Genomic DNA, 17,176 nt, shown 5'->3' on the forward strand with positions numbered 1-17,176 from the left:
AAAAAGAAAAAAAAAAAAAGACATTGAAGCTTTAAGAAGAAAAGAGTTCTCCTCAACTTTCCCAATACAGTATATGTAATAACTTAAAATAATTTCCTTATCGGTAATGGAAAATAAATTCTACTACAATCATGTTTATGCCAGTTTCTGGCATATTTCTGCATCCAGATTCATTAGTCTCCTTAATGGAGCCCATCATTTTTCCAATGGCTTTCTCCTTTCTTTAAACCCTAACCCTGAAATTCTATAACCAGTTATATCACGTGGCTTCCCTGAGGCACAAAGGTACCAAAGTCTATAATTAACTATCGAGGAATGATAAATATGCTCTCTATTTATATTAACAGATTTTAATTCTTTTGGGCCACAGTTGGGGGGAAAAAAGAAAAACCAGAAACCTTAATACTTACTCTACAGGGTGAACTGTAGCCCTTTTTGCTAAAAGCTGAACCAAATAAAGGAAATGTTGAGAGTTGCAGCATGCATGACCCGGCAGCACCGATTATTAATAAAAAATTCCGGACTAGAAAAATACTCAGAGTTGTACTCCATCCACTCTGAATCAATTTTTTTTTTTTGTAGTAAACGACATAAACAACTGAAAAATATTTCTATGGGAATACATCACTGGGGCTTTTACTTCTGGAAAGCTACTTGCAAAACACATTAGAGTCAGGCCGGGACAACGAATTGTTCTGCAATTTCCTTATGTGTACACATCGGGGAGTGGGGCTAGTCCTTTAAAGCGATGGCAAGCAAGACGTAAAAAAAGAAGTGACCTTGGAGACATTACTTTTCTGAACTGTATTTCTCTGCCTTGGTGAGTTACAGAGTTCTTTACTCTCACAAACTCAACTCTGAAAAAAACAATTTAAAGGGATCTTCCTACAAGTGGCCATGAAGAGTCTGGTGTCCTTTCTGCTGACTTGCCACCTCTCTGCGGTTCCTTAGGCAGGGTGGGCAGGACCTCACTTTGGAAGCCAAAGGAAAAGATGTGGATGGAGCCCACAGACGGCGGTTTACTGCTACCCCTTCTAAGAGCTGGGAAATTACTACCCAAATGTCAGCTTACATTTAAGCTGAATGATGGCACGTGTCCAACTTGGAAGGTGACTTCATTTTAGGGCATATGTCACATTGCAGAATGAGTAGACTTAAGAACAGAACTTGAAATGGGAAATTATGATACACCTAACTCTCTGGAAAAATATCTTTTTTCTTGGTAGGTAAAATCTGGCCTTTCTGGATGCAAGACCATTTAGCTTACAAGACACTTTTACGGCATCAAGAATGCTTCAACCACTTTCCAGGCGTATACCAAGAAAAGGGAATGAGTGCCTCCTTTGTCATTCTTTGGAGTACAAAGAATTACAGGCTGAAAAGACCTACTCTATCAGCGACAGCTAATCATCAGAGACTCTGGCTAAATCAAAGGGCATTCAATATATTATTCTAGGCAAGTCCATTTTTTTCTTTCATTTTCTGTCTACGGGCAGAGTAAGCTATACTGAATAGAGCAAGCTATCTATAAGAGGACTGTTGTCAGATTTTCACATCATTTAAAATTTACCCAAACAAAACTAAAACCCAAAATGCCTCATCCTACACAATGATCTCCCTTGAAAAATAAAGCTATTTTAAAACTGAGAGGCTGAACTTTAAAAATATTACATCAAAGTAAGCAGCAGCAATCAAGAGTAATATATTGTATCACTTTCAGAGGGTATTCAAATAGGTTAGAACAACTGAAAATAGGCAAAACATTTGCCAGTAGGCAAAAAATGAAAAAACCAATTCAAGTATGGATATAGTATATTAGAAACATATAAATTATGTATATTTACAAAGGTTAAAAAATCACTCAAATCTGCAATGGTCAAATTAAGAGAACATTAGTTTAAATAAATACTTACTCCATGTGGCAGGGTTTTATTTTATCTCAGCCAGCTCTAACCAGTCTCATGTCCTAAAGGATCTTTACATTCTGGGAGCAGTGATAGGACGGGTGCCAAGCATCTAAGAATTATTAATCCAAATGAAATCAAAGTAACAGAGGAATGGCGGAGCTCATATGAAATTCTGATTTAATTATTCCTCAGCAATTTAAATGGGATCATTTGCGCTCTCAAAATTGGGTATTTTGAATTATCTCTGCAGATGGACCACTTGGTGTCGTGTATATCTAATGATCCCATTTAAATTGAGTTTGATTTGCAAACATTTTCAAAACTTACACGGATCCTTAAGCTGCAAGGGAAGGTGACAGATGGTGAAAAGGGAGTGCACAAAAATGACTGTGTCGCTGTGATTGGCTGCTTTCAGACTCACAGAATTTGGCTTTCTTAACAACAAAAAAGAAAAACCCCAAGCCTGTAAAACCCCAAGTGGTTTTAAAAAGCCAAAGCTTATTTTTAATCATTCTTAAATCTTCAACAATTCAGTCAGCAAATAAACGTGGTCGTGTACTATCCAGACCATGTCTACTACTGTAATTACTCTCAGTTAATGAGTTTTTAAGAGCTGATACATTTTAATCAACCAAACAGTCTGGCCGTGCAAGGTGAGTATCAGGGGCAAATCATATTAGGCAGAAATAATAAAAAGAAGGCTAAAAAGTTATGGAAAATTCTTTGAGAAGTGCCATGTATTTGATGAATGAGTATCTAAAATAAATTTGACTGAAGTTAAAAAAAAAAAAAAAAAGCCCACAAGATATGCGTATTCTCTCCACCAACAAGTCAGAAAAATAAATCCGGAAGAAGCCCCAGATTTCAAAACCACCTGTGCCTAAGGCCTTCTGTCTAGCAGTCACACTGTACAGAGCTGCCCCTCTGGTGTCTGGTCACGTCTGAGCCATGATCAAGTATTTCTAGACACTGTGTGCCCTGCGGGTTAACACCTACACCACACTGCACTGAAGGCTGAACTTCATGAGCCCATAACTTTTGAATAAATTTCTTCTACATCTGTAAAATATGATTTAAAGTCTTGTCCGAGATTACAAAAAAAACAAACTTGGTTAAAAACCCAAGGTTAAAAGTAAAAGCATGGCATTTTAAATCCGATTATTACGAAGATATTATGATGGTTTCATCGAGCAGACTTCGATGACGATGCTGCTGTTCTGAGCATGCAAAACACCACTGGTATCTGTTACACTCCTGCCATGTTTCATCATGTGTCCCCTCTCTCTATTCCCAGCCCTAGTCACCCTCCCCTAATAAACTGCATTAGAAAAAGGCAAAATCTAGAGTTAGTGGCAAAATCTTCACAGTAACCTGTTAATAAAGTCATAGATGGCTGTCAAGGGTGTCAGTCAACCGGACCTTGGAAAATTAATTTGATGCAGTTTTGCTCCCCAACCAGCTGCGTAGCACAGAAAGGGCAAGCAGCGTGAAATGCATGAGTTCCATGAGGCAACGGGATCTGAGACCAGTATTTTGCAGACTTTTCCGAGCACACGTGTCCACAGGGAGTGAAAGCATGAGTTGGCGGTCCTGCGTCTACGTAAAATCCCGCCTCACAGCCAAGCCAGAGAGGCACGTAGGGGCCCACAGTCCTGCACATGGGACACTCCCTCTCGTTGGCCTCCGTGTCGCTCCGATGGCCCCAGTTGTGGTACCCGTGCACGTGGCCACAGCTGAGATAAGCCCAGGGCTGCTTCTCCTCTACCACCTCCTTCCTGTTGATGCTGGGGAAGGCCAGGGTGTTGAGGCCCACGGGACACTGAGGCCGGGCGGCGTTAATCTCCTGCCGGAGGGCTTCTATGTGCTTCTGAGTTGGAGTATGAAAAAGGCCATCTGCTGTTCTCCAGAGGAGAGTGGCCCCGCACAGGTCAATGAGGGAGCCGTCCTGCAGGACGTTGGTCTCACTTTCCACCTACAACAAGTTTGAGACACATGCCTTTCAAAAGCAAAATCAAGCAAATCACTCCAACATTCTTTCCTCTCAAAACAAGCAAAAAAATCTCTGATGATAACACAGGGAGGCAATGTATCCCACAAAAACAGAACGGAGGAGTAACCTATGCCCCCCGAGCTTCCGTTTCCTCATCTGATGACTGGATATAATACAACTATGCCATATGTACAAAGCCCTGAGCACAGTATGTATACCTAGCTTTACATGTTCAATTACTGCAGTGGTTATTTTAATGAACTTCACAAATCTCCTAAGATTTTCTTTTTAACTCCTGAAGTCAGTAACACAATGACTCACTGATCCCACAGGACGAGCTGTCCTACCAGTCCATCCAGGGAAGACTCATCCTCATCTCAACCACAGCCAATCCGGAAGACCTTGCTGGGGGTCTGCAATCATTACGGCGGGGGTCTGCAATCATTATGGCAGAGGTCTGCAATAATTACTGCGGAGTCCGAAGCATTCTGGTGACCCTTAGCTTCCTCCACCTTGAATGTATCTTGAAAGGTTTAAAGCTGAACAGTTCAACATACGTCTTTTTTTTTTTTTGAGACGGAGTTTCGCTCTTGTTACCCAGGCTGGAGTGCAATGGTGCGATCTCGGCTCACCGCAACCTCCGCCTCCTGGGTTCAGGCAATTCTCCTGCCTCAGCCTCCTGAGTAGCTGGGATTACAGGCACGCGCCACCACGTCCAGCTGATTTTTTTTGTATTTTTAGTAGAGACGGGGTTTCACCACGTTGACCAGGATGGTCTCAATCTCTCGACCTCGTGATCCACCTGCCTCGGCCTCCCAAAGTGCTGGGATTACAGGCTTGAGCCACCGCGCCCGGCCACGTCTTCATTTTTAGAAGGAAGCTGTGCTATGCACTAAGTGCTTCCAAGACTGATTAACAGCTGACAAGCAGGAGCTAGGCATGGTCAGCAATTGGACTACTGCCTCCATGTGCCAGATGCTAAGCCTTGGGGGTACCAAAGGCCAATAAAACCTCTTCCCCATCCTGCTGAGACCTACTCATCAGTAGTGGATGGCAGACATGCCCAGAGCTCGGAGCGCATGAAGGCCCGTAGAATGCTGTGCAAGGCCACAACGCTACAAGCAGCCAGGAGTGTGGACTCTGGGCTTGAACCCTGGCTCGCTCTCTTATTAGCTGTACGGTGTTGGGCAGGTTAAACTCCCCATGCCTCCGTTTCCCCTTGTTAAAATTTAGAAAAGATGGTTGTGTTAGATAAGTAAATGCAAAGAGTTCTTAGAGAACAATGTCTGGTACACAGTAAACACTATGTAAATACCAGCTACTATTACTTTGAGGATGACAGATGGTCAGAAATGGTTTCTGAACGTTTTTTCTTTTAACGGACACTGGAGAAAGATGTAGGATAGCAGGAAGGCACAGCAGGGAGAGGGAGGAGAGGCCAATTGGCATATGCGCCGAGGGAGCAACAGGGAGTTCGACGGGACTGTTCGGCCAGGATGAACAAGGATGGATGCAGTTCCCGGCACTGGGTGGGCAGGATGAGAAACCCAGGCGGAAGAGAGAGGCTGGAGTCCATGCTCAGAGGGAGTCGGTGGGAGGTTTAGGCACCTATACAGGAACCGATTTACCTTTCAGAAAGGTCACTCCTAGAACTCTGGAGGGTGGGCTGGAGGGGTGAAAGAGGCAGCCGGTGCTCTCCCTGGTTAGAGAGGGTGAGTACACCTCAACAAACAGAGTCTCAGTGGCAACAGACAAGCGGCACAGAGACTAGACAGCAAGGAATTCGACTCGATGGCACACAGCTCTTGATCTGAGCAGGAGTCTGTTATGTGTCTGGTTGTCTGGGTAGAACAGTGCTCTCCACAGACCACAGATAAACGGTAGGTGAGGGAGCAAGCCCTGATTTCGCCACTCAGTAGCTCTGTGGTCTTGAGTCAATGACTTAACCTCTCTGTGCCTGGCTTCCACATCCATTAAACTGGAAAAATGCTAATATATGTCTTATAGAATTGTGCAATACCAAATAAGTGCAATACCAAAAGACAGGGAAGTTCAGTTCTGGGTGTGCTGAATGTGGGGGATGTGCAGAGCATCGGCGAGGCACATGTGATGCAGGCGGGAGATGGATCAGGCTCGCAGAAACCTATCTGGGATGTCACTGGCACCTAGGTGAAGCTGTGCGAATTGATGACACTGCCCAGACAGGGTCCCAGGGAGGGCAGAGAGGACTGAGGAGAGAGACAGGGCCTGCCTGGGGTGGAGGAAAAGAGCCCTATAAGGAAAAAAGGGAGAGGTATGGGAAGCACCGGACATTTTGTCCATCTTTGGTCCAAAGGACTTTGTGGCTCTCTGCTGCCCTTGGGGTACAGCCCAAGCTTCTTAACACACATAAAAGGTCACTCCCAATGCAGCCACTCGACTTCTCCTGCTGTAGCTCTTCCCTTTCTAACTGTACACCAGGACTGCCTGCGGTCAGCTGCCAGGAGCTGGAGTCCATGAACGCACCACCGCGGACCAGCCAGAGGCAGGTGCAAGAGCAACCTCTGCCTAAAATACTCCACCCCGGCACGCCCTGCTCCAGCTGGAGCCCTGGGCTGGCAAACTCCTACTTGTCATCCAGGTCTCACCTGATGTCACTTTGCGCTGGACATTTTTCTTGTCATGAAGAAATCAGCCCTTCCCAAATATTAGTTGTCAGAAAAAGCTAAGGTCCCCCAAAAATGATAAATCTTAATAGTGTTCAAGACACACACTGTGACTCCTTTCAAACAGCCTGAAGTTTGCTGATGCTCCCTCCCCACCCCACCACCCATACCAAGCATCCAGTCTCCTCTCCTCTAACTGGTGTCGTGAGGCTGCTGTTGCTGACCACAGGCAATTTTCAGGGGAGGCCTCATCGCAGGATGAAGCCGTGTCTAAAGGATCACCCTGATGGGCTAAGAAGCTGAGGTGTGGTGGTGACTCAGCCGCTGGCTGTGGAACAGCCCTCTTTCCTCTGGCAGGGCAGTTCTTGGTAAACAACAAAGTCTTACCATAAATCTGGGGTGTATGGTCTTTGATATTCCATGTACCCTTGACTCCCACATCTGGGGTAGGTGGCCCACAGAGGGAAAGTACCTTCGGTACCTTCTCATGACTGTACTCATTACACAGTTATCTGCTGACCTGCTGATCTGCGGCCTAGTCTATGACCTCCTCTGGACCATGCAATTCGAGGCCAGAGCCTGGGCTGGTGTTCTCTACCATATCCCCAGTTTGCAACCCCTGCTTAGTAATAACCACCAGCCAGTTACAGGGTATGACAAAGCACTCTTCCAATCCTTTCCAGCAACTGAATGTATTTAGTTCTCACAACAATCCTATTAGATGCGTATTCATATTATTCCAATTTAGGAGATGTGGAAGCCAGGTGCAGAGAGGTTAAGTCATTGATTCAAGACCGTAGAACTAAGCGGTGAAACCAGGACTTGAACCTGGCGGCCTGATTTAGCAATCATTAGTAGGCATGAATTCAGATTTTATGTCTTAAATTCTACCACAAACAAAAAGCTATGGGCCAGGCGAGGTGGCTCACGCCTGTAATTCCAGCACTTTGGGAGGCTAAGGCGGGTGGATCATGAGGTCAGGAGATTGAGATCGTCCTGTGGCCAACATGGTGAAATCCCGTCTCTACTAAAAATACAAAAATTAGCTGGGCATGGTGGCGTGTGCCTGTAATCCCAGCTACTCGAGAGGCTGAGGCAGGAGAATTGCTTGAATCAGGAAGCTGGAGGTTGCAGTGAGCCAAGATCATGCCAGTGAACTCCAACCTGGCTACAGAGCAAGACTCTTGCCTCAAAAAAAAAAAAAAAAAAAAAAAGAAAAAAGAAAAGCTATGAGCAGGCATAGGAATTGACAGTATGGTGGAAGTAAGAGACATTTATTTGGTGTCTACAGTGGCAACTATCTAAGCACAGGGTACTTAGATACCTACACAGCAACTATCTAAGCACAAGGTAGCAAATTCAGTGCCCCACCCATCACTTCTTACTAGCAAGTGACTTAATCTTTTAAAGCCCAGGTTTCCTCATCTGTAGATGGGCACAGTAACAACACAGACTTCACAGGTTATTTTCAGCAACACTGGAAAGACAATTAATTTAAAGCACCTGGTAGAGCCTGAACAGTTACTCTATGGTTATTTTTATAATTTCACCTAAAATTGGGTATGCAATCAACTTAACTGAATTTAATTTTATACAAAGCCAGTTTAGTTTAATAAAATACCTCGTACATAATTTAATTAAATACTCAAGGGCCTCCTAGAGTAATATTATAAATGTTACCATATGTTATCATCAACTAGATGAAGTAGGGCACAATTCAAACTCCATTTCACCTATTTCTTCAGGGGGTTAAAGGCCTGAAATGACATTTCTCCCCCATGTAATTAATTTTGCTGATTAGTACAAAGTACTGAGGTTCCATCATTTGCTGTAATGATGAAAAACAATGGTGATTTCTTGTTACACGCACATTAGTATACTGATTCATATCAAATGCTGAGTATGGTATTAATACATAATCCTCCAACTGCACTAGCTCTACAATGTGACTACTACTGTTTTAACAAGTATTTTAGACTTTCAGCAGCTCACTTTATTTCCATATTTCTGTATTAGACTGCAAATGACAAGTATTGCCAGAGACCATCCCAAAATCTAATTTACAGATAAACATAATTTACATCAAATGCCACCAACAGCGTGTACAGGACCAATGAGTCATGAATTGAAACAGAAGCTCAAAGAGTCAGTAAGCTTTCTTTGAAGACAGACAAAAACTGTTCTCCAGAGGTTCACCGGAGGAGACTGCAGGAAGGATGTATCTGTTCAGTTTCCCATGAGCCCAAGATGAGACAGATGGAAGTCTTTGTAACTGGCCAGGTTAATCGGATGCTATCCAATAGGACAGCACAATTTTATGTAGTTCTAAGTGTCGTTTACAGGGACTCACTTCAAAAATACCCTGTATATTTAATGCAACCAATTAATACAAGCCAATTTTGGAGTTCTTTCTTTTCGGTAGCACTGTAAAATTCTCTGGCATACAAAGCAGCGTGAGCTGGGTTGGCACAGTTACCTAAGGGGGCGAGAAACTCATCCCATGATATGCCCTCCCAAATGCGCTCCCTACAGACACCAGAGTATGCTTTATAGTCACCCAGGGAGGCAAATGCCCAGGTGTAAACCATCCCCAGATCCACAAGACATGGTACCTAGTAGTATTAGATGTCCAGACTCTCCATCGGGGAGACCTGGGTCTGAATCCCATTGGCTGCCACCTTCTAACTCTGTGACACCAAGCAGTCTTTAACTTCAAGCCACATCTTCCTCATCCATGAAATGGGGATGACTCTACGTCCCTTAGAGGGCTGCTGTGCAGATTAAGTGAGCTGATGTCAGAAATGTTAATGTAGTGGCTGCATCCAGCAACCATTTACTGACTTCTTTCTTTTGTTATTATAATGATGAATAACCAGTTTGGCCAAGCTAGGTCAGTTTTGTATAAAACTATCCAGTGATCAGAAACAAAAGGTTATTTAGAAAAACTGCTGTCACATTTGCTTCTCTGTTTACAGTTTCTTGAAAATATTTATACAAAATTCATTGAACTTGCACGGGTTTTCTTAGAAAATGATTCTCATATTTATTTCAGCCATATGCAGTGTAAGATGCAGAAGCTTTGCCTATAGCTGAAAAATGGTGTAAAATAGAAATAAAAATAACCATTCCCTAAACACAAACATCCAGTAAAGAACAGCAAATCAGGGTAGCAAAACATCTGCCAGCTTCTTTCTATCTATCTATCTATCTATCTATCTATCTATCTATCTATCTATCTAGTTTTAGTTTTTCTTTACAGCTCCCAACTTCTCTTTCCATCTTAGACATCTTTGCTGATGATCCCTCTCTCTGAAAAGTGCTAGGTCAAATCCTCTATTCCTTATACATTTTGTTCCACGGGAGTTTTAAAAAACTCCTTCTTTTCTAGCTTCTAGAAAAAGACATTTTTTTTCTCTCTCTCATTCTAGCTTCTACCTAACAAATTAATCAAAAGTACAGGAATGGACAGTTTAGTAAAAAAGCTGTGCCACATGGCTATGGCAAGATCAGAAACCCAAAGTTCTACATTTAAGGTACCATAATTATTCTCCAAGGAAGAATGGGTTTAAAAAACTGCTTTAGGGCATGGGGATAAGTGGTGATATTTGTAGGAAAATATTAACATGCCAGGTCAATGCAGTATATAAATTATTTCAAGTAAAAAGTTGTAACTATGATTTTGGTGGACAGTATAGAGAATTCTGCATTAATATATAAGATTTCAAAGGGAAAACCAGCTGACTTAACTATTTATTAGTTCCAGAAGGTCTAGTAAATAATTCTTTTTTTGTTTTGTTTTTTGAGACAGAGTCTCACTCTGACACCAGGCTGGAGTGCAGTGGTGTGATCTTGGCTCACTGCAACCTCTGCCTCTCAGGTTCAAGCGATTCTCCTGCCTCGGCGTCCTGAGTAGCTAGGATTATAGGCATGCACCACCACACTTGGCTAATTTTTTTATTTTTAGTAGAGATGGGGTTTCCCCATGTTGGCCCATGATGGTCTCAATCTCTTGGCCTGTGATCTGCCTGCCTCAGCCTCCCAAAGTGCTGGGATTATAGGCATAAGCCACCGCACGTGGCATAATTTTTTTTTTTTTTTTGAGACGGAGTCTTGCTCTGCTGCCCAGGCTGGAGTGCAGTGGCATGATCTTGGCTCACCACAACCTTCACCTCCGGGTTCAAGCAATTCTCCTGCCTCAGCCTCCTGAAAAGCTGGGACTACAGGGGCGCACCAACATGCCCGGCTAATTGTAAATAATTCTTTAATTCATAATTTTTACTAATTGCTTTTGGACTACTCAAACGTTTTCCAAATCAATAAAGTTTTACACTAAAAATAAGTTTACTATCCTTAAAGTGAATTTAAGTAGATTTTTGTGGTGAGGTCTATAATAAAAGATAACCCTCTCAAGGTGGTAAGGAGCAAGGCAACTTACTCCCACCATGGGAAAAGTTGGGCCATTGGCGGAAATAAGGCCATTTCCCTCTTGCTTTCAGGTGCTTGTGGAACTCTGCTTCTCCTGGGCTGTGGTACACAGTGCTTCGACCTGTACAAAGGTTCTGAACCTCAGGGGAGAGAAAATGACAGCCTCTGCTTAGGCTTGTGTCGTTTGGAACATTTTCCGGAGTCACGTGCACTCACCAGCTTTCCTCGTTGCTGGGCCGACCTGGTTTCTCGCAAGGTGTACACATCTCCACAGACGGAGATCTCGCGCCAGACCCCGGGCTGGGACTCCTCGGTGAAGCCCCCTCGTGGATGCATCACCAGGACGCCATTCGTAGTGAGCCCATCCATGTGGCCGTCAGGGTTTTTCCACTTTGCTGCCTTTTCCTGGAGGGTACATGGCAGAACACAAAAAGCAGGCTAAGATGACATTCAAACGGGAAGGATTCTGGAATTTCTTTAATACGTTGCATAGAGGCAGAGGGAAGGAAGGTGATGAATTCGCATTTTCTATTTAAAGCTTATAGTCACAAGGATAAAATATGCAATTATTTTGGCAATATAAAAGTGCTGAAACAGATGAATGATTTATCACCGGACACATATGATAGTTCTCAAGAGCTTGCAAAAAAACTGATGGCTGGGCTTCTTCCTCTTGAGATTCTTTTTACACTCCCCACAACCCCATGTGATTCCAGGAATCCGGTATGCTTTCTCTTTTCAGTTACACTTGTGCCATGCTCTTATCCTGCTACCTAAAAGTGCTTTCTATGTACTCATTGTCAGGATAGAGAAGAAAGGATAGTCATAAAGAAACACTTTTTATTAAAGGTAGAAAATTCAAAACATGTGAAGCCAACAAGTCGGGGCCATTATGTTTTCCCACCAATCAGTGTTTATCTTCTCAAAGATGATGGCACATGTAGCTTGACATGACAACAGGACACCCTTGGATGCCTGTGCCACAGCTCTTCCCCTCAGCTTTCTTGGTGACAGAGCTCAACTACTGTCCACAAGGCTGGGGGGAGGGAAATCCTGATGAAGCCAACATGACCCTCGCAGCCCTCTTCCCAATGGCTGGTTTACAGGTGGGTACAGCACATGTCTGGGCTCTGACTGATGACACATATCTTCTGGGAAGCTTCCGTAAAAGGCATCTGTGCTCTAAGAAGAGACAAGGAAGAAACAGTGCTTCTGCCACCCTATTTTCTGGCTGCAAGTTGTCATGTGGCAGGGGACATGTGGAAGTGCAGGAGCCAGCTCTCACCCACAAGAAGACTTCCCGTGAAGAGGCTGGTGCACCATGGGAGGCAGAAGGCAAGACAGAGAGAACCCGGGGCCCTGAATGTCACAGAACCACTGAACCACTGACCCTGGAGCTGGCCTTCCTCAGCACTTCTTATGTGGCACAGTACATTTTCATGTTTTTAGACCATTTTGAGTGGGTTCTTTTTTTTCCTACAAAAATATCCTAATTCAAAAGGGAACTATGTTAAACCTGTATATTCACTAAAACTTCTGGGGTTCATTTACAAGGAAACCCTATGAGGGCAGGGATTTAAGTCTGTTTTATTCTCTGTAATCCCACATCTAAAACACACAGTATGGAACATAGCAAACACTCAATAAAATATTTTTGAATGAATGAATCACTAACATTTTCCTCTGAGTCCTAACGATCTAACTTTGGCCATTTATTTCTCTCTCTGAAATAAACCTTTCAATTGCCATAAATGTTTTATGGACAATATTCTAGGCATACTTTAAAAAAAGACTTACTGTAAATATTACAATATAAAAAATATAATGAATAACAAGTAATGGTTATTGTTCCGATTTTTAATGACAGTTTCTCAAACTGGCCACCTGAAAACTAAAAATCTGCAAAACCTCACTAGAGGCAACAAACATACAAAGCCAATTTTTTTTGGCTCCAATTAAATGTTCCATATCATAATCACAAGCGTTTTTCGGGAAATCACGTACTTCCTGACAGTACTTACTCCAAGGAATATGTTTTTGGAAGAGTCAAATCCAGCGGCGAATATCCGTGCCGTGTAAGGCTCATTCCTGTCGCACACAATCCTGCAGGCGAACCTGGATATGGTGCTCTGTGTGATCTGGGCTTCGTCCGTGTTCTGGCTACCAGAAATCGTATCTGTGACAACGAAGTCGATAGGGCTTTCTGTTGATCTGCCCACCTAAATGAACGAAATGTGCTCGTGATTCACTTGGAAAATAGCAGGGTGCCGCATTTTGCCCACATGGAAAAGGCATTCAGGATCCCTTTAACATTCACTATTTTTATTCTGAGCGTCAGAATTTAATGCAAGATTTTCATTTGTGCTCCTTTTCCTATTTAACTAGGGAAGATATTAGGGAAACCAACCATTAGAGATATATATTTTTGATTTTGTTGTATTGTGGTAAGAACACAATATGAGATCTATCCTCTGAAATATTTGAGCACACAATGCAGCCATTGTTGACCACAGGCACAGTGATGTCCAGCACATCTCCAGAACTTATTCATCTTGCTTAACTCACTTTATGCCACTCATTAGTTCATTAAAGTATTGAGAAAAAGCTCAATTAAGAGGACAAACAGATTTTTCACCACTCATCAGGTTTTATCTCTTGGATCCAGGAAGCGATACTATTTTCACAGCATTTCCCCCCCGCCATTTATGGGTTTAAAAACGAAGATTTTAAATAAACAAGGAACTCTTGCTTCCCACTTTCTTGCCCAGCTCCACAGAATGGTTTTCTTTGTTAGGTAAATCCAACATGACTCACAGCACTGAGCAAGAACAGCCCAAATCCAGACACAGAGATAAATGTCCATTAACACTGCTCAGCATGAATGAGAAGGCTATCAAGCCAGCCCAAAGTCTGGGAGGCAGTCAAAGTAAAGATTTCAAAAGCTGGTCTTAGCATTTCAACTTTGGATTTTTAAAAAGCTCTCTTGGGGAAGTCTAAACAATTGTCAATAATATTAAATTGGCTAATCTTCCTTTGTAAAGATTTACATGCTGCCAGAAAGAATATATTTCATTAGAAAGATGGAATATATTCTTTCTGGCAGCATGTGCGGTGGCTCAAGCCTGTAATCCCAGCACTTTTGGAGGCCGAGGCGGGGGGATCATGAGGTCAAGAGATAGAGACCATCTTGGTCAACATGATGAAACCCTGTCTCTACTAAAAAAAATACAAAAAATTAGCTGGGCATGGTGGTGCGTGCCTGTAATCCCAGCTACTCAGGAGGCTGAGGCAGGAGAATTGCCTGAACCCAGGAGGCGGAGGTTGCGGTGAGCCGAGATCGCGCCATTGCACTCCAGCCTGGGTAACAAGAGCGAAACTCCATCTCAAAAAAAAAAAAAAGAAAGATGGCACAAAGTTCTAACAAAGCATACAACAAAGGTTTAACAAAGCTTGTCCTAGTCAGTAAATTCAGGTAAGACAGGTATTACTCTCTCCCGTGAACTAGGAAATCTATTTGTCTACAAATACGGAAATCCTCAGGATGGAATATTCAAAAATTTATGTGATGTTGGTTTATAAATCTCTAACTGGAAAACAGCGCTAAATGTTTTTAAAGGACTTTTTAGGTTAAAAATCACTTATAGGTAAATGAATACTTTCTCCCTAAATATGATATTAATGTTATCTTCCAACAGTTCTAACTTTGACTCTGAAGCTGTCAATGGGAGGAATGCAGAGCCCTGAGATGTATGCATATAAAGCTCCCAAAAGTCATTTCCAAGGTATTTTTATTCTGGTCTCAAAGTTCTATCTACAAATTAGGCAATGTAATACATTTTCATCTAAATGAATAAAGTGGAAAAAAATCTTGTATCACTTAGCTCAGCTTGCTTCTTGGAACAATAAATTTCTTTTGTAAATCTCATATATACATTCTCATATACAGACTCTCTCTCTAAAACCAACAGACAATAGACATCTATTTTCTCTTGTTTTTTATAACCCTTAATTTCCTGTCCTAATGAAATGTGCCTGGAATGCCAGTTTCTCTGAAACTAAACTGCCAGTTTCTCTGAAACTTAACAACTTGAACGGATGCATATTGCCTACATATATGCATTTCAGGTTTAGAAAACACATAACTTGTTAAAAAATGCAATGTAAAATCTAAATTAGACATTTTATAAAATCATCTCATATAATTCATCCTTCTGAAGTTACAAAATCTCCTCTCTATGAGATTCATTTAAAAACTGGGTAACTTGGAAACTCTACTGATTCAGACTGCTTTGATTTTGTTAAACGTTTTTAAATAAGAAAATTAGAAAAGTAATGAAGACTTATTGCAAACTATTTAACGAATACAGAAAAGTATAAAGGTAAAAACAAAGCCTACTTCAAACTTAGGAGCCAACCCATCCTGAGCTTCTATTCCAATGAAGTTTAGGAGTAAAATGCGATAAATTCTACAATTCCTTAGTCATCTCACCAAACCTGGAGCCTCACAGCAACAATCATCGTCTCAAGACTTGTCCATCTCAATGGTAGAGGACAATGACTTTTCAAACTCTTTGTTATAAGTTCAAAGCCAAAACCACTCTGTTAGTTTGAATGCTTCATAACTGTTCCTTCTTGTATAGAGAATTACTCTTTCCTAGAAGCGCCACATTCTGAGTTCAGCCAAACGGATAAAATTAATGTCTTAATGAAATAATTAAAATTGACTATAAAACAAAATTTTACTATAACTGGAACACACTGCTAGGATCAACGATTTTAAATCATGACACTTACCTTGACTGGACGTATGATTTGTTTACCAATCGGTTTGCTTCCACTTAAATCTAACCTTTAGAGTGCTGGTAAAATTTCATACTCTATGACACAAGCCTCATGTGGCTTTTTCCAGGAAAAAAAAAATACTAAGTCACTTTCCTGCTGAAAAATCACTCAATGTGGAAAACTTGCAGCCTGCCCTTTCTTTTGACTACTGGATCAACTCTACATCATTTTAAAGGCAGTCATGCATACAAGCCAGGATGCTTCTGAATTTCATTTGATATACATACAGCACGCAAGCCAGGATGCTTCTGAATTTCCTCTGATATTCACAGAGTGGTGATAGTCATATAACTAGCTACAATAAGAACTTTGCTCCATTCAGTATGTTAAATTTTATATATATATAAGAAAAGTGTTGGTCTGCCTGGATGTCAGGTGAAGCCAGGACAGACAAGAGGTATCAAAGCATCTAGAAGGGCTTCCCCTTTTTCTCACCTCCCCCAAACAATTCCTACCCATTTCCCTGCATCTGCATCTGTAAGTTTATTTTCGACTCCCCTCTTGGGATAAGGATGAAATATTGTTGTTCCTATCTAATAGCAACCTTTCCATTGACACTTGGTATTCCAATATTCACCCTTTCCTAAGGATTTTGCTCCTCTTTCCTGAGTCACCAATTTCTCTGTTTATACTGGATCATGCCATCAGCTCTCACACACATTCTAGAGCTTTTCAAACTCTGTGGTTAAAGGACCAGTATTGTTGTTGTTTTAAATTTTAACCCGTCACTAATGCCTTTTAAACGTACAATAAAAATCAGTGCTTCAGAGATAATCATGAACTTGTATGTTTCAGCAATGCCAAACTGTTATAAAGGTTTCCTCTCCACTTGTGTGTTCATCTCATTCTGTCTTTTAACAAACATTTTACTGCCTGGCAGAGGGAGTGCAGTTCGCATAGCCCTGCTCTGGACTAGCCTCCCACCGTTAAAAATGCGTTCCTTTGCCTGCAAGCAACCCCCCAACCTCCAGGCCTGTTTCTCTGATTCACTTAACAGCAAGACTTCTTGGAAAACCTGTCATTGGTTATTTCCTCCATTTCCTCACCTATCTCTTTAACTTCCTTCTTCCTCAACCCACTCCAACTAAGCTTCCTACCCTACAACTCTACTGAAACCACTCATGCTAAGATTCCAACAACCAATAGATTGCTAAATCCAGGGCTTATGCTGAGCCAGCATATCCTGGTCCATTTCTACCTGGTATTAAAACAATGAAACGCTTTCAGGCTAGTTGGTAAATAGTCCCCTTCCCTTTTCTTTCTGTTCTCTTCCCAGATGGTATCACCAAATCCCACTTATCAGCTGAAAGTCTTGATCTCTCGCCTGAGCTTCAGACCAACACAAGCCATCTCCACTTGTATGTTTG

General features: G+C 42.0%; 1 protein-coding gene across 2 annotated transcripts in view; it reads right to left on the reverse strand.

The window, feature by feature from the left end:
• Positions 1–512: 512 nt before the first annotated feature.
• The window catches only part of PELI2 (pellino E3 ubiquitin protein ligase family member 2), a 173,781-nt gene continuing 157,117 nt past the window's right edge, over positions 513–17,176 (reverse strand). For both annotated transcript variants that reach the window (XM_039469405.2, XM_074393898.1), the window contains exons 4-6: positions 12,989–13,186; positions 11,184–11,372; positions 513–3,879 (exon numbers count right to left, since the gene is read on the reverse strand). In XM_039469405.2, the coding sequence (XP_039325339.1) occupies positions 3,313–3,879; positions 11,184–11,372; positions 12,989–13,186 (954 nt within the window). In that variant the 3' untranslated portion in view covers positions 513–3,312. The remainder of the gene's footprint in view (positions 3,880–11,183; positions 11,373–12,988; positions 13,187–17,176) is intronic.

The sequence above is a fragment of the Saimiri boliviensis genome, chromosome 2 (assembly GCF_048565385.1).
Source record: "Saimiri boliviensis isolate mSaiBol1 chromosome 2, mSaiBol1.pri, whole genome shotgun sequence".
Classification (NCBI taxonomy): Eukaryota; Metazoa; Chordata; class Mammalia; order Primates; family Cebidae; genus Saimiri; species Saimiri boliviensis.